The 20,908-nt window shown below is 51.2% G+C and overlaps 1 protein-coding gene across 1 annotated transcript; it reads left to right on the top strand.

The window, feature by feature from the left end:
• Window positions 1-15,895: 15,895 nt before the first annotated feature.
• Window positions 15,896-19,859, top strand: LOC128698955 (uncharacterized). The gene is made up of 3 exons (XM_070090408.1): window positions 15,896-16,167; window positions 17,904-18,789; window positions 19,093-19,859. The coding sequence occupies exons 1-3, from the start codon at window positions 15,896-15,898 to the stop codon at window positions 19,612-19,614; spliced, it is 1,680 nt and encodes a 559-aa protein (XP_069946509.1). The 3' UTR covers window positions 19,615-19,859.
• Window positions 19,860-20,908: the final 1,049 nt, after the last annotated feature.

The following is a 20,908-nucleotide window of genomic DNA, read 5'->3' as shown; positions in this document are numbered from 1 at the left end:
TGTATCTCTTAGTGGAAATACACTGAGAGTTATGTATCTCTAGTGGAAATACACTGAGAGTTATGTATCTCTTAGTGGAAATACACTGAGAGTTATGTATCTCTAGTGGAAATACACTGAGAGTTATGTATCTCTTAGTGGAAATACACTGAGAGTTATGTATCTCTAGTGGAAATACACTGAGAGTTATGTATCTCTTAGTGGAAATACACTGAGAGTTATGTATCTCTTAGTGGAAATACACTGAGAGTTATGTATCTCTTAGTGGAAATACACTGAGAGTTATGTATCTCTAGTGGAAATACACTGAGAGTTATGTATCTCTTAGTGGAAATACACTGAGACTTGTGTATCTCTTAGTGGATCACTGAGAGTTGTGTAAATACTCTCTAGTGGAAATACACTGAGAGTTGTGTATCACACTGAGAGTTATGTATCTCTTAGTGGAAATACACTGAGAGCTATGTATCTCTTAGTGGAAATACACTGAGAGTTGTGTATCTCTTAGTGGAAATACACTGAGAGTTGTGTATCTCTTAGTGGAAATACACTGAGAGTTATGTATCTCTTAGTGGAAATACACTGAGAGTTATGTATCTCTAGTAGAAATACACTGAGAGTTATGTATCTCTAGTGGAAATACACTGAGAGTTATGTATCTCTTAGTGGAAATACACTGAGAGTTATGTATCTCTAGTAGAAATACACTGAGAGTTATGTATCTCTAGTGGAAATACACTGAGAGTTGTGTATCTCTTAGTGGAAATACACTGAGAGTTATGTATCTCTTAGTGGAAATACACTGAGAGTTATGTATCTCTTAGTGGAAATACACTGAGAGTTATGTATCTCTTAGTGGAAATACACTGAGAGTTATGTATCTCTTAGTGGAAATACACTGAGAGTTATGTATCTCTTAGTGGAAATACACTGAGAGTTATGTATCTCTTAGTGGAAATACACTGAGAGTTGTGTATCTCTTAGTGGAAATACACTGAGAGTTATGTATCTCTTAGTGGAAATACACTGAGAGTTATGTATCTCTTAGTGGAAATACACTGAGAGTTATGTATCTCTTAGTGGAAATACACTGAGAGTTGTGTATCTCTTAGTGGAAATACACTGAGAGTTATGTATCTCTTAGTGGAAATACACTGAGAGTTGTGTATCTCTTAGTGGAAATACACTGAGAGTTATGTATCTCTTAGTGGAAATACACTGAGAGTTATGTATCTCTTAGTGGAAATACACTGAGAGTTATGTATCTCTTAGTGGAAATACACTGAGAGTTATGTATCTCTTAGTGGAAATACACTGAGAGTTATGTATCTCTTAGTGGAAATACACTGAGAGTTATGTATCTCTTAGTGGAAATACACTGAGAGTTATGTATCTCTAGTGGAAATACACTGAGAGTTATGTATCTCTAGTGGAAATACACTGAGAGTTATGTATCTCTAGTGGAAATACACTGAGAGTTGTGTATCTCTTAGTGGAAATACACTGAGAGTTGTGTATCTCTTAGTGGAAATACACTGAGAGTTGTGTATCTCTTAGTGGAAATACACTGAGAGTTATGTATCTCTTAGTGGAAATACACTGAGAGTTATGTATCTCTTAGTGGAAATACACTGAGAGTTATGTATCTCTTAGTGGAAATACACTGAGAGTTGTGTATCTCTTAGTGGAAATACACTGAGAGTTATGTATCTCTTAGTGGAAATACACTGAGAGTTATGTATCTCTAGTGGAAATACACTGAGAGTTATGTATCTCTTAGTGGAAATACACTGAGAGTTATGTATCTCTTAGTGGAAATACACTGAGAGTTATGTATCTCTAGTGGAAATACACTGAGAGTTATGTATCTCTAGTGGAAATACACTGAGAGTTATGTATCTCTAGTGGAAATACACTGAGAGTTATATATCTCTTAGTGGAAATACACTGAGAGTTGTGTATCTCTTAGTGGAAATACACTGAGAGTTATGTATCTCTTAGTGGAAATACACTGAGAGTTATGTATCTCTTAGTGGAAATACACTGAGAGTTATGTATCTCTTAGTGGAAATACACTGAGAGTTATGTATCTCTTAGTGGAAATACACTGAGAGTTATGTATCTCTTAGTGGAAATACACTGAGAGTTATGTATCTCTTAGTGGAAATACACTGAGAGTTATGTATCTCTTAGTGGAAATACACTGAGAGTTATGTATCTCTTAGTGGAAATACACTGAGAGTTATGTATCTCTTAGTGGAAATACACTGAGAGTTATGTATCTCTTAGTGGAAATACACTGAGAGTTATGTATCTCTTAGTGGAAATACACTGAGAGTTATGTATCTCTAGTGGAAATACACTGAGAGTTATGTATCTCTTAGTGGAAATACACTGAGAGTTTACGTCAGCTCTTGTTTTAAGTACATGTATTAGAGAATTTATTATTATTATTATTATTATTATTATTATTATTATTATTATTATTATTATTATCATCATCATCACAATCATCATCTTAGCGAACCACTAAACCCGTCAGGGGTCATACAGCCTCTGGGAACATGTGACAATTAGGTTTGATCCGAGATAGTTTCTTACATCAAGGCCTTTCCCCCCTCCCATCTATTCATCCCCCTCCCCTCCCCTCTCCTAATCCCCCTCTCCTCTCCCCATCACCCTCCCCCTCCCCGAATCCCACTCCGTTCTCATCATCCCCCTCCCCTCTCCTCATCCTCCTCAACTCATCCCCCTCCCCTCTCCTTATCCCCTCCACTATCCTCATCCCCTCCCCTCTCATCTCCCTCCCCTCTCTTTATCCCCCTTCTGTCTCCTCATCCCCCTCCCCCTCTCCTCATCCTCATCCCCCTCCCCTCTCCTCATCCCCCTTACCTCTCCTCATCCCCCCTCCCCTCTCCTCATCCCGCTCCCCTCTCCTCATCCCCTCCCCTCTCCTCATCCGCCTCCCCTCTCCTCATCCCCCTCCCCTCTCCTTATCACCCTCCCCTCTCCTCATCCCCCTCCCCTCCCCTCATCCCCCTCCCCTCTCCTCATCCCCATCCCCTTTCCTCATCCCCCTCCCCTCTCCTCATCCCCCTCCCCTCTCCTTCTGACCCCTCCCCTCTACTCATCCCCCTCCCCTCTCCTCATCCCCCTCCCCTCTCCTCATCCCCCTCCCTTCTCCTCATCCCCATCCCCTTTCCTCATCCCCCTCCTCTTTCTTCATCCCCCCCTCCCCTCTCTTCATCCCCCTCCCCTCTCCACATCCCCATCCCCTTTCCTCATCCCCATCCCCTTTCCTCATCCCCCTCCTCTTTCCTCATCCCCCTCCCCTCTCCTCATCTCCCTCCCCTTTAATCATCCCCATCCCCATTCCTCATCCCCCTCCCCTTTCCTCATCCCCCTCCCCTCTCCTCATCCCCCTCCCCTCTCCTCATCCCCCTCCCCTATCCTCATCCCCATCCCCTTCCCTCATCCCCCTTCTCTTCCCTCATCCCCCTCCCCTCTCCTCATCCCCCTCCCCTCTCCTCATCCCCCATCCTCTTTCCTCATCCCCCTCCCTTTCCTCATCCCCCTCTCCTATCCTTATCCCCCTCCCCTCTCCTCATCCCCCCTTCCCTCTCTACATCCCCCTCCCCTCTCCTCATCCCCTCCCCTCTCCTCATCTCCCTCCCATCTCCTTATTCTCCTCCCCTCTCCTCATCCCCCTCCCCTCTCCTTATCCCCCTCCCCTCTCCTCATCCCCATCCCCTCTCCTCATCCCCCTTCCCTCTCCTTATCCCCCTCACCTCTCCTCATCCTCATCGTCCTCCCCTCTCCTCATCCCCTTCCCCTCTCCTCATCCCCCTCCCCTCTCCTTATCCCCCTCCCCAGTCCTCATCCCCCTTCCCTCTCCACATCCCCCCTCTCCTCATCCCCTCCCCTCTCCTCATCTCCCTCCCATCTCCTTATTCCCCTCCCCTCTCCTCATCCCCTTCCCCTTTCCTCATCCCCCTCCCCTCTCCTCATCCCCCTCCACTCTCTTCATCCCCATCCCCTTTCCTCATCCCCCTCCCCTTTCCTCAACCCCCTCCCCCTCCTCATCCCCCTCCCCTCACCTTATGACCCCTCCCCTCTCCTCATCTCCCTCCCCTCTCCTCATCCCCCTCCTTTTGTCTCATCCCCCTCCCCTCTTCTCATCCCTTTCTCCTCTCCTCATCCCCGTCCCCTCTCCTCATCCCCCTCCCCTCTTCTCATCCCTCTCCCCTCTCCTCATCCCCCCCCTCCCCTATCCTCATCCCCCTCCCCTCTCCTTATCCCCCTCCCGTCTCCTCATCCCCCTTCCCTCTCCACATCCCCCTCCCCTCTCCTCATTCCCTCCCCTCTCCTCATCTCCCTCCCATCTCCTTATACCCCTCCCCTCTCCTCATCCCCCTCCCCTCTCCTAATCTCCCTCCCATCTCCTTATTCCCCTCCCCTCTCCTTATCCCCCTCCCCTCTCCTCATCCCCCTTCCCTCTCCTTATCCCCCTCCCCTCTCCTCATCCTCATCGTCCTCCCCTCTCCTCATCCCCCTCCCCACTCCTCATTCCCCTCCCCGCTCCTCATCCCCCTCCCCTCTCCTCATCCCCCTCCCCTCTCCTTATCCCCCTCCCCTCTCCTCATCCCCCTTCCCTCTCCACATCCCCCTCCTTTCTCCTCATCACCTCCCCTCTCCTCATCTCCCTCCCATCTCCTTATTCCCCTCCCCTCTCCTCATCCCCCTCCCGTCTCCTCATCCCCCTCCCCTCTCCTCATCCCCCTCCTCTCTCCTCATCTCCCTCCCATCTCCTTATTCCCCTCCCCTCTCCTCATCCCCTTCCCCTATCCTCATCCCCCTCTCCTCTCCTCATAACCCTCCCCTCTCCTCATCCCCATTCCCTTTACTCATCCCCCTCCCCTTTCCTCAACCCCCTCTCCCCTCCCTCATCCCCCTCCCCTCTCCTTATGACACCTCCCCTCTCCTGATCCCCCTCCCCTCTCCTCATCCCCCTCCCCTCTCCTCATCCCCGTCCCCTCTCCTCATCCCCCTGCCCTCTTCTCATCCCTCTCCCCTCTCCTCATCCCCCTCCCCTCTCCTCATCCCCCTCCCCTCTCCTCATCCCCCTCCCCTCTTCTCATCCCCTTCCCCTCTCCACATCCCCCTCCCCTCACCTCATCCCCCTCCTTTCTCCTCATCGCCCTCCCCTCTCCTCATCCCTCTCCCCTCTCCTCATCCCCCTCCCCTCTCCTCATCCCCCTCCCCTCTCCTCATCCCCCTCCCCTCTCCTCATCCCCCTCCCGTCTCCTCATCCCGTTCCCCTCTCCTCATCCCCTCCCCTCTCCTCATCCCCCTCCTTGCTCCTCATCCCCCTCCCCTCTCCTTATCTCCCTCCCCTCTCCTCATCTCCCTCCCATCTTCTTATTCCCCTCCCTTCATCCCCCTCCCCTCTCCTCATCCCCTCCCCTCTACTCATCCCCCTCCCCTCTCCTTATGCCCCTCCCCTCTCCTCATCCCCCTCCCCTCTCCTTACGACCACTCCCCGCTCCTCACCCCCTCCCCTCTCCTCATCCCCCTCCCCTCTCCTCATCCCCCTCCCCTATTCTCATCCCCCTCCCCTCTCCACATACCCGTCCCCTCTCCTCATCCCCCTCCCCTCTTCTCATCCCTTTCCCCTCTTCTCATCCCCCTCCCCTCTTCTCATCCCCCTCCCCTCTGCTCATCCCCCTCCCCTCTTCTCATCCCCCTCCCCTCTCCTCATACCCCTTCCCTCTTCTCATCCCCCTCCCCTCTCCTCATCCCCGTCCCCTCTCCTCATCCCCCTCCCCTCTTCTCATCCCTTTCCCCTCTCCTTATCCCCCTCCCCTCTCCTCATCCCCCTGTCCTCTCCTTATGACCACTCCCCTCTCCTCACCCCCCCTCCCCTCTCCTCATCCCCCTCCCCTCTCCTCATCCCCCTCCCCTCTTCTCATCCCCTCCCTTCTCTCCCCTCCCTCTCTCATCCCCTCTCTCTATCCCCTCTCTTGTCCCCCTCCCTCTCTCATCCCCATCCTCCTCTCTCATCCCTCCCTCTCTCTCTCCCCTCTCCTCATCCCCCTCTCTTCCTCATCCCCTCTCCTCTCTCCCTCTCCCTCTCCTCCCCCTCCCCACCTCCTCTCTCCCCCTATCCCCTTCTCTCTCTCCCCTGTCCCCCTCCCCTCCTCCTCCCATCCACCTCCCCTATATCCCCCTCCCCTCTTCTCCATCCCTTTCCCCTCTCCTTATCCCCTCCCTCTCCTCATCCCCTGTCCCCTCTCCTTATGACCACTCCCCTCTCCTCCCCTCCCTCTCCTCATCCCCTCCCTCCTCCATCCCCCTCCCCCTCCCCTCTCTCATCCCCCTCCTCTCTCAGCCCCGTCCCCTCCCCCCTCTCCTCATCCCCTCTTCCCTCTTCTCATCCCCTCCCCCTCTCCTCATCCCCTCCCTCTCTCATCCCCCTCCCCTCTTCTCATGCCTCCTCTCCTCATCCCCTCCCCCTCCCCTCTCTCATCCCCTCCCCTCCTCCTTCCTGACCCCCTTCCTCTCCTCATCCTCCCCTCTTTCATCCCCCTCCCCTCTTCATCCCCCTCCCCTCTTCTCATCCCTCCCCTCTCCTCCCCCTCCCCTTCTCCTCTCCCCTCTCCTTCTCCTCGTCCCCTCCCCTCTCCTCCATCCCCCTCCCCTCTCCTCATCCCCCTTTCCCCTCTCCTCATCCCCCTCCCCTCTCCTCATCCCCTCCATCACCTCCTCATCCTCTTTCCCCTCCCACCTCTTCCCCTCATCCTCATCCCCTCCCCTCTCTCTACCCCCCTTCCTTCTCCTCATCCCCTCCCCTCTCCTCATCCCCCTCACCCCTCATCCCCCCTCCCCTCTTCCTCATCCCCCTCCCCTCTCCTCTGTCCCCCATCCCCTCTCCTCATCCCCCTCCCTCTCCTCATCTCCTACTCCTCATCCCCTCTCCTCATCCTTCCATCCCCCTCCCCTCTCTCATCCCCCTCCCCTCTTCTCATCCCCTCTCCTCTCCATCCATCCCCTCCCCTCTCCTCATCCCCTCCCCTTCCCCTCTCCCCTCCCCTCTCCCCTCTCCCCTCCCCTATCCCCCTCCCCTCTCTCATCCCCCTCCCTCCTCCTCATCCCCTCACCCCTCTCCTCATCCCCCTTTCCCTCTCCTCATCCCCCTCCCCCTCTTCCTCATCCCCTCTCTCTCCTCTCCTCCTCCTCATCCCCCCTCCCCTCTCCTCATCCCCCTCCCTCTCCTCATCCCCCTCCCTCCTCCTCTCACCCTCCCCTCTCCTCCATCCCTTTCCCCTCTTCCTCATCCCCCTCCCTCTTCCTCATCCCCTCTCCCCTCTCCTCCTCCCCTCCCCTCTCCTCATCCCCCTCCTTTCCTCTCCTTCGCCCTCCCCTCTCCTCCTTTCCCTCCTTCTTCATCTCCCCCTCCCTCCTCATCCCCCCCTCCATCTCATCATCCGCCTCCCCTCTCCTCATCCCCCTCCCCTCTCTCCCCTGTCTCCCCATCCCCTCCCTCCCCTCCCATCCCCCTCCCCTCCCCTATATCCCCTCCTCTCCTCATCCCCTCCTCTCTCATCCCCCTCCCCTCTCTCATCCCTCCTCTCCTCATCCCCCTCCCGTCTCCTCTCCCCTGTCCCCTCCTCCTCTCCCCCATCCCTCTCCCTCTCCTCTATCTCCCCTCCCCTCTCCTCATCCCCTCCCTTCTCTCCCCCTCCTATCCCCTCTCCTCTCTTCCCTCTCCTCTGTCCCCTCTCCTCATATGACCCCTCCTCCTCCTTCCCCCTCCCTCCTCCTATCCCCTCCTTTCTCCTCTATCCCTCTTCTATCCCCCTCCCCTCTATCCCCCTCCCCTCCTTCTTCCCCTCCCCTCCCCTATCCCCTCCCCTCTATCCCCCTCCTTCCTCCCCTCCATCCCCATCCCCTCCCCTCTCCTCTATCCCCTCCCCTCTCCTCATCCCCTCTCCTCTCTCCCCCTCCCTCTCCTCATCCCCTCTCCCCTCCCCTCTCCTCCCCTTCCCCCCTCCCCTCCCTCTCCTCCCCTCCCTCCTCCCTATCCCCTCCCCTCTCCTCATCCCCTCCTCTCCATCCCCCCCTCCCCTCTCCTCATCCCCCTCCCCTCTCCTCATCCCCCAGTCCCCTCCTCCATCCCCTCCCCCTCTCCTCATCCCCTCCCTCTCATCCCCTCCTCTCCTCTCCCCATCCCCCTCCCCTCTCCCTTTCCCCTCCCTCTCCATCCCCTCCCCTCTCCTCTCCCTCCCCCTCCCCTCTCCTATCCCCTCCCTCCTCCTCCTCCCTCTCTATCCCCTCCCCCTCTCTCCTCCCCGCCCCTCTCCCCCCCTCCCCTCTCTGTCCCCCTCCTCTCTCATCCCCCGTCCCCTCTCCTCCATCCCCTCCCCACCCTCCCCTCTTCATCCCCCCTCCTCTCCTCATCCTCCCCTCTCTCATCCCCCTCCCCCTCTTCATCCCCTCCCCTCCATCCCACCCCCTCCCCTCTCCTCCCCCATCCCTCCCCTCTCCTCCCCTATATCCCCTCCCTCTCCTCATCCCCTCCCCTCTCCTCTCCCCCTCTCCTCTATCCCCCTCCCCTCTCCATCCCCCTCCTCTCCTTCCCCTCCCCATCCCCACCCCCCTCCCCTCCCTCATCCCCCTCCCCTCTCTCCCCTCCCCCTCCCCTCCCCCCTCCATCCCCCTCCCCTCCCCTCTCCATCCCCTCCCCTCCCCTCCCCCCTCCCTCTCTCATCCCCCTCCCCTCCCTCCTCCACCCCCTCCCCTCTCCTGCCCCTCTCCCCTCTCCTCATCCCCCCTCCCCCTCTCCTCATCCCCTCCCTCCCCTCTCTATCCCCTCCCCTCTCTCCCCATCCCCTCCCTCTCCTCATCCCCTCCCCTCTCCATCCCCTCCTCTTCTCACCCCTCCCCTCCCCTCTCCCATCCCCGTCCCCTCTCCATCCCCTCCTCTTCTCATCCCTCTCCCCTCATCCCCTCCTCTCCTCCATCCCCCTCCTCTCATCCCCACCCCTCCCCTCCCCTCATCCCCTCCTCTCTCCATCCCCTCCCTCTCCACCCCACCCCCTCCTTTCTCTCTCCCCCTCCCCATCCCCCTCCCCTCTCCTCACCCCCTCCCCTCATCCCCTCCCTCCCTCCCTCCTATGACCCCTCCCCTCCCTCTCCCCTCATCCCCTCCCCTCTCCTCCCCTCCCCCTCCCCCTCTCCTCATTTCCCCTCCTCTCCCCCTCTCCTCCTCTTCCCCTCATCCCCCTCCCCTCTCCCCTCATCCCCTCCCCTCTCTCATCCCCTCCCCTCCCCTCCATCCCCTCCCCTCTCCTCATCCCCCTCCCTCCCCTCACCCCCTCCCCTCTCCTCCTCCCCTCCCCTCTCCCTTGCCCCATCCCCCTCCCCCTCTCCTCATCCCCTCCCTCTCCTCTCCCCCCATCCCCTCCCCTCCCCCTCCATCCCCTCCCCTCTCCTCATCCCCTCCCCTCTCCATCCCTCCCCTCCCTCCCCTCTCCTCCCCCTCCCCCTCTCCTCATCCCCCTCCCCTCTCCTCATCCCCTCCCCTCTCCTCACCCCCTCCCCTCTCCTCATCCCCTCCCCTCCCTCATCCCCTCCCCTCTTTCCTCCCCCTCCTCTCTCATCCCCCTCCCCTCCCCTTCCCCCTCCTCCTTCATCCCCTCCCTCCCCTCATCCCCTCCCTCTCCATCCCCTCTCCTCCTCCCCCCATCCCCTCTCCTCATCCCCCCTCCCCTCCTCATCCCCCTCCCCTCCACAACATATCCTCGCATCTCTCGCCAAAGAAAAAGAACAAATTTTTCCCGTTTACGACATTAATGGATCTTCCAAAAAAAAAAAAAAAAAATAATTGCGTATTTTAAACTGCGTTACGAAATTATTTTTACAAGTGCCTAAATGATGCATTAGTATATGGGATTTTTTTTTTTAATTTTTAGGCGGATAATTTTTGAATTTTATCTGTTTTAAAATTTTGAAAGTTGAGAATTATCTTGTGTTAAGAAGCGATAAAATTCCATAAGTTTCCTACGAACATTTGTGAATCTGAACCAAAGAATAAAAAATGTTATTAAGTATATATATGAGGGAGCGATAAACCCGTAAAGGTCATGCAGCGCCTGGGAAGTTATTATTATTATTATTATAATCAAGGGGGAAGCGCTAAACCCGGAGGATTATACAACGCCTGGGTGGGGGGATGTGGAAGGCATTCAGGCTTAATTCGGGGAACTGGAGCACAGATCCAATTCCCTAAATCAAGAGCCCCTCACCAACATCAAGGAACCTTCATTGAGGGGCGTGGGAGGTAATCCAAGGATGAGAGAAGAATGAAGCCTCAGTAGGTAGTCATGCACCCCTTGGGGATGAATGAAGCCTCAGTAGGTAGTTATGTACCCCTTGGGGATGAATGAAGCCTCAGTAGGTAGTCATGCACCCCTTGGGGATGAATGAAGCCTCAGTAGGTAGTTATGCACCCCTTGGGGATGAATGAAGCCTCAGTAGGTAGTTATGCACCCCTTGGGGATGAATGAAGCCTCAGTAGGTAGTCATGCACCCCTTGGGGATGAATGAAGCCTCAGTAGGTAGTTATGCACCCCTTGGGGATGAATGAAGCCTCAGTAGGTAGTCATGCACCCCTTGGGGATGAATGAAGCCTCAGTAGGTAGTTATGCACCCCTTGGGGATGAATGAAGCCTCAGTAGGTAGTTATGCACCCCTTGGGGATGAATGAAGCCTCAGTAGGTAGTTATGTACCCCTTGGGGATGAATGAAGCCTCAGTAGGTAGTCATGCACAACTTGGGGATGAATGAAGCCTCAGTAGGTAGTTATGCACCCCTTGGGGATGAATGAAGCCTCAGTAGGTAGTTATGTACCCCTTGGGGATGAATGAAGCCTCAGTAGGTAGTCATGCACCCCTTGGGGATGAATGAAGCCTCAGTAGGTAGTTATGTACCCCTTGGGGATGAATGAAGCCTCAGTAGGTAGTCATGCACCCCTTGGGGATGAATGAAGCCTCAGTAGGTAGTTATGCACCCCTTGGGGATGAATGAAGCCTCAGTAGGTAGTTATGTACCCCTTGGGGATGAATGAAGCCTCAGTAGGTAGTCATGCACCCCTTGGGGATGAATGAAGCCTCAGTAGGTAGTTATGCACCCCTTGGGGATGAATGAAGCCTCAGTAGGTAGTTATGTACCCCTTGGGGATGAATGAAGCCTCAGTAGGTAGTCATGCACCCCTTGGGGATGAATGAAGCCTCAGTAGGTAGTTATGTACCCCATGGGGATGAATGAAGCCTCAGTAGGTAGTCATGCACCCCTTGGGGATGAATGAAGCCTCAGTAGGTAGTCATGCACCCCTTGGGGGTAAATGAAGCCTCAGTAGGTAGTCATGCACCCCTTGGGGATGAATGAAGCCTCAGTAGGTAGTCATGCACCCCTTGGGGATGAATGAAGCCTCAGTAGGTAGTCATGCACCCCTTGGGGATGAATGAAGCCTCAGTAGGTAGTCATGCACCCCTTGGGGATAAATGAAGCCTCAGTAGGTAGTCATGCACCCCTTGGGGGTAAATGAAGCCTCAGTAGGTAGTCATGCACCCCTTGGGGATGAATGAAGCCTCAGTAGGTAGCCATGCACCCCTTGGGGATGAATGAAGCCTCAGTAGGTAGTCATGCACCCCTTGGGGATGAATGAAGCCTCAGTAGGTAGTCATGCACCCCTTGGGGATAAATGAAGCCTCAGTAGGTAGTCATGCACCCCTTGGGGGTAAATGAAGCCTCAGTAGGTAGTCATGCACCCCTTGGGGATGAATGAAGCCTCAGTAGGTAGTCATGCACCCCTTGGGGATGAATGAATCCTCAGTAGGTAGTCATGCACCCCTTGGGGATGAATGAAGCCTCAGTAGGTAGTTATGCACCCCTTGGGGATGAATGAAGCCTCAGTAGGTAGTCATGCACCCCTTGGGGATGAATGAAGCCTCAGTAGATAGTCATGCACCCCTTGGGAATAAATGAAGCCTCAGTAGGTAGTCATGCACCCCTTGGGGGTAAATGAAGCCTCAGTAGGTAGTCATGCACCCCTTGGGGATGAATGAAGCCTCAGTAGGTAGTCATGCACCCCCTTGGGGATAAATGAAGCCTCAGTAGGTAGTCATGCACCCCTTGGGGATGAATGAAGCCTCAGTAGGTAGTCATGCACCCCTTGGGGACGAATGAAGCCTCAGTAGGTAGTCATGCACCCCTTGGGGATGAATGAAGCCTCAGTAGGTAGTCATGCACCCCTTGGGGATGAATGAAGCCTCAGTAGGTAGTCATGCACCCCTTGGGGATAAATGAAGCCTTAGTAGGTAGTCATGCACCCCTTGGGGATGAATGAAGCCTCAGTAGGTAGTCATGCACCCCTTGGGGATGAATGAAGCCTCAGTAGGTAGTCATGCACCCCTTGGGGATGAATGAAGCCTCAGTAGGTAGTCATGCACCCGTTGGGGATGAATGAAGCCTCAGTAGGTAGTCATGCACCCCTTGGGGATGAATGAAGCCTCAGTAGGTAGTCATGCACACCTTGGGGATGAATGAAGCCTCAGTAGGTAGTCATGCACCCCTTGGGATTAAATGAAGCCTCAGTAGGTAGTCATGCACCCCTTGGGGGTAAATGAAGCCTCAGTAGGTAGTCATGCACCCCTTGGGGGTGAATGAAGCCTCAGTAGGTAGTCATGCACCCCTTGGGGATAAATGAAGCCTCAGTAGGTAGTCATGCACCCCTTGGGGATGAATGAAGCCTCAGTAGGTAGTCATGCACCCCTTGGGGATGAATGAAGCCTCAGTAGGCAGTCATGCACCCCTTGGGGATGAATAAAGCCTCAGTAGGTAGTCATGCACCCCTTGGGGATGAATGAAGCCTCAGTAGGTAGTCATGCACCCCTTGGGGATGAATGAAGCCTCAGTAGGTAGTCATACACCCCTTGGGAATAAATGAAGCCTCAGTAGGTAGTCATGCACCCCTTGGGGGTAAATGAAGCCTCAGTAGGTAGTCATGCACCCCTTGGGGATGAATGAAGCCTCAGTAGGTAGTCATGCACCCCTTGGGGATAAATGAAGCCTCAGTAGGTAGTCATGCACCCCTTGGGGATGAATGAAGCCTCAGTAGGTAGTCATGCACCCCTTGGGGATGAATGAAGCCTCAGTAGGTAGTCATGCACCCGTTGGGGATGAATGAAGCCTCAGTAGGTAGGCATGCACCCCTTGGGGATGAATGAAGCCTCAGTAGGTAGTCATGCACCCCTTGGGGATAAATGAAGCCTCAGTAGGTAGTCATGCACCCCTTGGGGGTAAATGAAGCCTCAGTAGGTAGTCATGTACCCCTTGGGGATGAATGAAGCCTCAGTAGGTAGTCATGCACCCCTTGGGGATAAATGAAGCCTCAGTAGGTAGTCATACACCCCTTGGGGGTAAATGAAGCCTCAGTAGGTAGTCATGCAGCCCTTGGGGATGAATGAAGCCTCAGTAGGTAGTCATGCGCCCCTTGGGGATAAATGAAGCCTCAGTAGGTAGTCATGCACCCCTTGGGGGTAAATGAAGCCTCAGTAGGTAGTCATGTACCCCTTGGGGATGAATGAAGCCTCAGTAGGTAGTCATGCACCCCCTTGGGGATAAATGAAGCCTCAGTAGGTAGTCATGCACCCCTTGGGGATAAATGAAGCCTCAGTAGGTAGTCATGCACCCCTTGGGGATGAATGAAGCTTCAGTAGGTAGTCATGCAGCCCTTTGGGATGAATGTAGCCTCAGTAGGTAGTCATGCACCCCTTGGGGATGAATGAAGCCTCAGTAGGTAGTTATGCACCCCTTGGGGATGAATGAAGCCTCAGTAGGTAGTCATGCACCCTTTGGGGATGAATGAAGCCTCATTAGGTAGTCATGCACCCTTTGGGGATGAATGAAGCCTCAGTAGGTAGTCATGCACCCCTTGGGGATGAATGAAGCCTCAGTAGGTAGTCATGCACCCCTTGGGGATGAATGAAGCCTCAGTAATTAGTTATGCACCCTTTGGGGATGAATGAAGCCTCAGTAGGTAGTCATGCACCCCTTGGGGATGAATGAAGCCTCAGTAGGTAGTTATGCACCCTTTGGGGATGAATGAAGCCTCAGTAGGTAGTCATGCACCCCTTGGGGATGAATGAAGCCTCAGTAGGTAGTCATGCACCCCTTGGGGATGAATGAAGCCTCAGTAGGTAGTCATGCACCCCTTGGGGATGAATGAAGCCTCAGTAGGTAGCCATGCACCCCTTGGGGATGAATGAAGCCTCAGTAGGTAGTCATGCACCCCTTGGGGATGAATGAAGCCTCAGTAGGTAGTCATGCACCCCTTGGGGATGAATGAAGCCTCAGTAGGTAGGCATGCACCCCTTGGGGATGAATGAAGCCTCAGTAGGTAGTCATGCACCCCTTGGGGATGAATGAAGCCTCAGTAGGTAGTCATGCACCCCTTGGGGATGAATGAAGCCTCAGTAGGTAGGCATGCACCCCTTGGGGATAAATGAAGCCTCAGTAGGTAGTCATGCACCCCTTGGGGGTAAATGAAGCCTCAGTAGGTAGTCATGCACCCCTTGGGGATGAATGAAGCCTCAGTAGGTAGTCATGCAGCCCTGGGGATGAATGAAGCCTCAGTAGGTAGTCATGCACCCCTTGGGGATAAATGATGCCTCAGTAGGTAGTCATGCACCCCTTGGGGGTAAATGAAGCCTCAGTAGGTAGTCATGTACCCCTTGGGGATGAATGAAGCCTCAGTAGGTAGTCATGCACCCCCTTGGGGATAAATGAAGCCTCAGTAGGTAGTCATGCACCCCTTGGGGATAAATGAAGCCTCAGTAGGTAGTCATGCACCCCTTGGGGATGAATGAAGCCTCAGTAGGTAGTCATGCAGCCCTTTGGGATGAATGTAGCCTCAGTAGGTAGTCATGCACCCCTTGGGGATGAATGAAGCCTCAGTAGGTAGTTATGCACCCCTTGGGGATGAATGAAGCCTCAGTAGGTAGTCATGCACCCTTTGGGGATGAATGAAGCCTCATTAGGTAGTCATGCACCCTTTGGGGATGAATGAAGCCTCAGTAGGTAGTCATGCACCCCTTGGGGATGAATGAAGCCTCAGTAGGTAGTCATGCACCCCTTGGGGATGAATGAAACCTCAGTAGGTAGTTATGCACCCTTTGGGGATGAATGAAGCCTCAGTAGGTAGTTATGCACCCTTTGGGGATGAATGAAGCCTCAGTAGGTAGTTATGCACCCCTTGGGGATGAATGAAGCCTCAGTAGGTAGTTATGCACCCCTTGGGGATGAATGAAGCCTCAGCAGGTGGTGCATGCACCTGCTGCTCCCTTTCACCTAGAAATAGACACAGAGGAAAGGTTATGTACAATGCCGACACGTCGGTGGTATACACAAATGCAATCAAATGTGACTGATCCTTTACTGACGTTTCTCCCCCACCCCACATGCACATAGTGGGATTATCAAATCTAACTTGATAAAGCCTGCTACGTGGGAGAAACGTTACCAATAAAGGATCACATTATGCAACATTTGGCTCTCTCTCACCAGGCACTTTGTATTTTGTTGACTGATGTGGATGGCATTCCGGAGAGTGGTAGAATATTAACAGCTCTTATCCCAGGTAATTCTTAGACACTCAGAGGAAATCAAAACTTTGAGACAACCTTTCGCTCAAGGAGAATTTCAAGTCACGATAAAGCTCTCCTTGAACGAAACGTTGACTTAATACATTCTCACTCTGCTCCAAGTACCTTTGTATTACCTGTCTGTTGGCACATCTCTCAACACATTCGTATTTCCTCATCTTTGGCAGAAGGTGATGGAGGAGCTAAGCTGTTCAGTGTGTTCGGAGGTGTTCCTTGGGGGTGTTCGCGACCCCGTGGTGCTGCCCCAGTGTGGCCACACCTTCTGCCGTCCCTGTCTCCTCAGCCTGGAGACCATGCACTATAGCCTCAAGTGCCCTGCCTGCAGGAGGCGACACAAAGGCGCCTCTGTCACCCACCTCCCGACTAACTTCACTGTTCTCAACCTTGTTACCGCTACTCATGCAAGCACCAAGGTAAGAAGAACAGTATGTACGGATGTCATTCTGTGAAAAATGTGGAGATGTTTCACAGTTGGTGGTATCAGAGATGGTTTAGCAAACGACTGAGAAGCGTGTGATGAATGGTTTGAAAAACCGACAAGTTGAAGATTGAGACACTTATGCAGCATATGGGAATCTTTATTCAGGAAACGTTTCGCCACACAGTGGCTTCATCAGTCCAATACAAAGAGGAAGGCGTAAGGAGAGGAGGAGTATGAGGTAATCAGTCCCTCAGCCTGGAGTCGATGTGTTCAGTCCATCAATCCTGTAGAAGGCTGAGGGACTGATTACCTCATACTCCTCCTCTCCTTACGCCTTCCTCTTTGTATTGGACTGATGAAGCCACTGTGTGGCGAAACGTTTCCTGAATAAAGATTCCCATATGCTGCATAAGTGTCTCAATCTTCGACTGAGAAGCTTAAAATTTGGTAATTAGGTACAAATAAATATATAGGCACTGAACCACGCATAGATAAATATATCTTTTTGTAAATGAATTAGGCATAGATAAATACGTTATGGTAACTGAACTAGGCTCAAGAAATCGTAATGACACGATTGCAAACAAACCATACCCCCGGCCGGGATTGAACCCGCGGTCAAAAAACTTCAGCCCGTCGCGTTAGCCACTAGACCAGCTAGCCACAGCTGAGCTAGGCTCAGATGAAGCTAATATGATAACTGAACTAGACACAGGTTAATATACACTAACAAACTATGCAGAGATAAAACATAAAGGATCTTACTAGTATTAAAATATAGTAATAATAATAATAAATGATAATGATAATAAGGAGAAAATAATTATATAATGCAAACACTGCATCAACTAATTCTGACGGGTTTAGGTTTCATCTGTATCCCCGATACTATTGTTTTTTTTTATTACAGAATTATATAAATATAATCGGTAATATTATTTATATAAAAGTCAAAACTTAAAACATTAAATATTTTAAATTATTATTATTATAATCAAGGGGAAGCGCTGAACCCGTAGGATTATACAGCGCCTGGGGGGGGGGGGATGTGGAAGGCATTCAGGCTTAATTCGGGGAACTGGAGCACAGATCCAATTCCCTAAATCAAGAGCCCCTCACCAACATCAAGGAACCTTCCCTGAGGGGCAAAATATTTTAAAGAAAAAGAGAGACATGGTAAATTTCTCTAAAAATCTTATGACTACTATACCGCTCGAGGGTCTTGAGGACCTGTGCTCCCTTACCTGGATTGCCTCCCTTTCCTTGGATCTGACTTGATTGCTTTTCATTCCTAGGCACCCAACGAGGTTAAAGCTTTCCCTTAAATATATTTATTATTATTATTATTATTATTATTATTATTATTATTATTATTATTATCAAATAAAAACGCTAAACCTACAAGGGTCATACAGCGCCGCTTAAATATATTTAATGATAATAATAATACGTTCCTTTAAAAGCTTGAGCTGTATAGCCCTTGTGGCTTAGCGCTTCTTTTTGATGATAATAATTTAAAAGCTTGATTAAGTAGTTCCATCACCTTTTTACTTGAAGGTTATACACCGTGAGGCTAGGTCATGGACCGGGCCGCGGGGGCGTTGACCCCCAGAGCACCCTCCAGATATACTCCAGGTATAATCAGGCTTGACTGGAGGAAGGAGAGAGTAGCTTCAGTTTCTTGGATCAAGATACATTTACAAACATTAAATGGACCGAAACGTCGTCTAGTTTCGTCAGTTTGTGGGTTAGTTTTGAAGGATATGTTTGTGTCTTCAGCAAGGTACTGAGACGTGTCAGCAGCACGGTGACCCTGTGAGGCTATGGTGCCACCCGTGTCAGGAGGCACTCTGCGGACAGTGCCTCTTCGAGCGACACATGGCCGCCAGGCACCACGTAGTCAAGATCCAGTCAGTGGTGCGGGAGAAGAAGTTGAACATGGAGGCGCAGACGGCAGAGATGCTAGAGCAGGTGGAAGAGGAGCGGGCGAGCCTAGCCAAGGAGGTACACAGCATCGCTCATCACCTGGCTCGCATCCACTCAAGAAGCTCAGCTCTTAACAGGTACGTCACCGATGTGCACAGAATTCTGAAGGATGTCAGAAAGACCACGCGCATAGTGTCGGTGTTGGCAAACGAGAATAGCCTGGAATGCCTGTCTTTTCGACTGGGAAAAAAGCCTTGTGACGAAGCCAGAAAAAATGATGACAGTGACCGAGGGATGAGTGACAGTTCAGCGGCACCGCTCAGTCGAGATTGCTGTGACAACCAAGCTTATCTCGGTTTAAATAATTCTGATGTTTGCACAAGAAGCGACGATAAACACATCAACAATGACACCAATTCACATAGCCAGGAGTTGACTGACGGTGAAAACAATGTCCCAGCAACGGGGGCGGTTGTGGACGATGGTTACCCGAAAGATGGAGGAGTTAAAGACGATATTGATCTAGGTCTTCTTAATAGAGACAAGCAGGCCGGTGTGGGTGGACCTGAAACTGACGAAGACCAGGAGTGTGACCAGGTGTCTGAGACGGAGAGTAGGGTCAGGGTGAAGGGTGATATGACTATGTGGCCCTTGACACCGTGTGACCCAGCGGGAGCCTCGCCATGGCCACACATCGACTGGACACATTTTTACTACCAGGTAAGAGTAAGAGTAATTATGTAAGTATAGATGACAACGTATAGTCAAACTCATTTCTTTCATTTATTTCTTTAAATATTTCGTATCTGCAAATTTATTAAATATAATGTAGCTTTATGAAACCTTTGCAATGTATTTAAAATCGGTAAAATGTTATGTGAAATACATAAAATGTGTTTATTTAATATGCAGTATAGATTCCAAGACGCCCAGCGTACTGCCTCACTTGTAAAACCTGCTGGCTCCCAAACGCAGCCTGATAGTGAAATTAAGAGTTGTCTTGACATTTTTGATGTGTTGCAGCTGCCCGTGGTACAGCTGCTGGTGCCGCCAGAGAAGCCAGAAGTGCTCATGCAGCTGGGTGTGGCAGGCAAATGTCTTGGGCGGGTTCACATTCGCCTATGGGGGCACCTGCGTCGCGCCCAGCACTTCCTGGCACTGTGTCTAGGCACCCTTGGGCCCTCCTACAAAGGCTCAAGATTCTCAAACGTGGCCAGGAAGGGTCAGCCCGGGGAAAGCTTAGTTGGTGGTCAGTACAGGACTGAGGGCGGCAGTTGTACCGCCAGGGGTCTGATGGAGGAGCTGGAATGGCGGGGTCGCCACTCCGGCCCGGTGAAGGTGGGGGTGCTAGGGGGAGCTAGCGACGGTAACCCTAATCTGGAGGCTTTTTTTGGTATCTGTACTCGGGACTACCCAGAGGGAGAATACTACTGCCCCTTCGGCGAGGTGGTGGCAGGGATGGATGTAGTTCAAAAGGCCGCGGCTCATGATCCCATCAGTGACGTCACTATTACCGGCATCACATCAGCTAACACTGATGCCTAACACCATCCATACCACCTTCAGTCCTCACTGTCCTCTTTATACAGTTTGTTACACTTTAAATTACCAAGAGCTGCACTTCGTCACTGATTACACCAAGGGACCTCGAGCCCTCCCAAGATACCTCAGTATGGATAACCTAACTAGAACCAAAACACTCCACCACTTCACTTAAGGTTATAAGTGTTAGTATAGTCATGGAATAGCCAATGAGGGGTTAAATTAAACAGACTAATAAATCTTACATTTTTTTTTATTATAAAGGTAATGGACAATTAACTTGTACACTATGTTTGAGGCAATGTAGTGATATTAATACTGAGAAGATTTAAGGTTCACAAGGGATAAATGCAATATTATATATATATATATATATATATATATATATATATATATATATATATATATATATATATATATATATATATATATATATAAATATATTATATATATATATATATATATATATATATATATATATATATATATATATATATATATATATATATATATATATATATATATAGGTAGTAGGTTGGTAGACAGCAACCACCCAGGGAAGTACTACCGTCCTGCCAGATGACTGTGAAACAAAAACCTGTAACTGTTTTGCATGATGGTAGGATTGCTGGTTTCTTTTTCTGTCTCATAAACACGCTAAGATAACAGGGATATCTTGCTACTCCTACTTACACTTTGGTCACACTTCACAGACACGCACATGCATATATATATATACATACATCTAGGTTTTTCTCCTTTTTCTAAATAGCTCTTGTTCTTTTTTATTTCTTCTATTGTCCATGGGGAAGTGGAAAAGAATCTTTCCTCCGTAAGCCATGCGTGTCGTATGAGGCGACTAAAATGCCGGGAGCAATGGGCTAGTAACCCCTTCTCCTGTATACAATTACTAAAAAAGAGAAGAAGAAAAACTTTATAAAACTGGGTTGCTTAAATGTGCGTGGATGTAGTGCGGATGACAAGAAACAGATGATTGCTGATGTTATGAATGAAAAGAAGTTGGATGTCCTGGCCCTAAGCGAAACAAAGCTGAAGGGGGTAGGAGAGTTTCAGTGGGGGGAAATAAATGGGATTAAATCTGGAGTATCTGAGAGAGTTAGAGCAAAGGAAGGGGTAGCAGTAATGTTAAATGATCAGTTATGGAAGGAGAAAAGAGAATATGAATGTGTAAATTCAAGAATTATGTGGATTAAAGTAAAGGTTGGATGCGAGAAGTGGGTCATAATAAGCGTGTATGCACCTGGAGAAGAGAGGAATGCAGAGGAGAGAGAGAGAT

Source organism: Cherax quadricarinatus, chromosome 31, assembly GCF_038502225.1.
Source record: "Cherax quadricarinatus isolate ZL_2023a chromosome 31, ASM3850222v1, whole genome shotgun sequence".
NCBI lineage: Eukaryota > Metazoa > Arthropoda > Malacostraca > Decapoda > Parastacidae > Cherax > Cherax quadricarinatus.
This window is presented reverse-complemented; position numbering and strand designations above follow the sequence as displayed.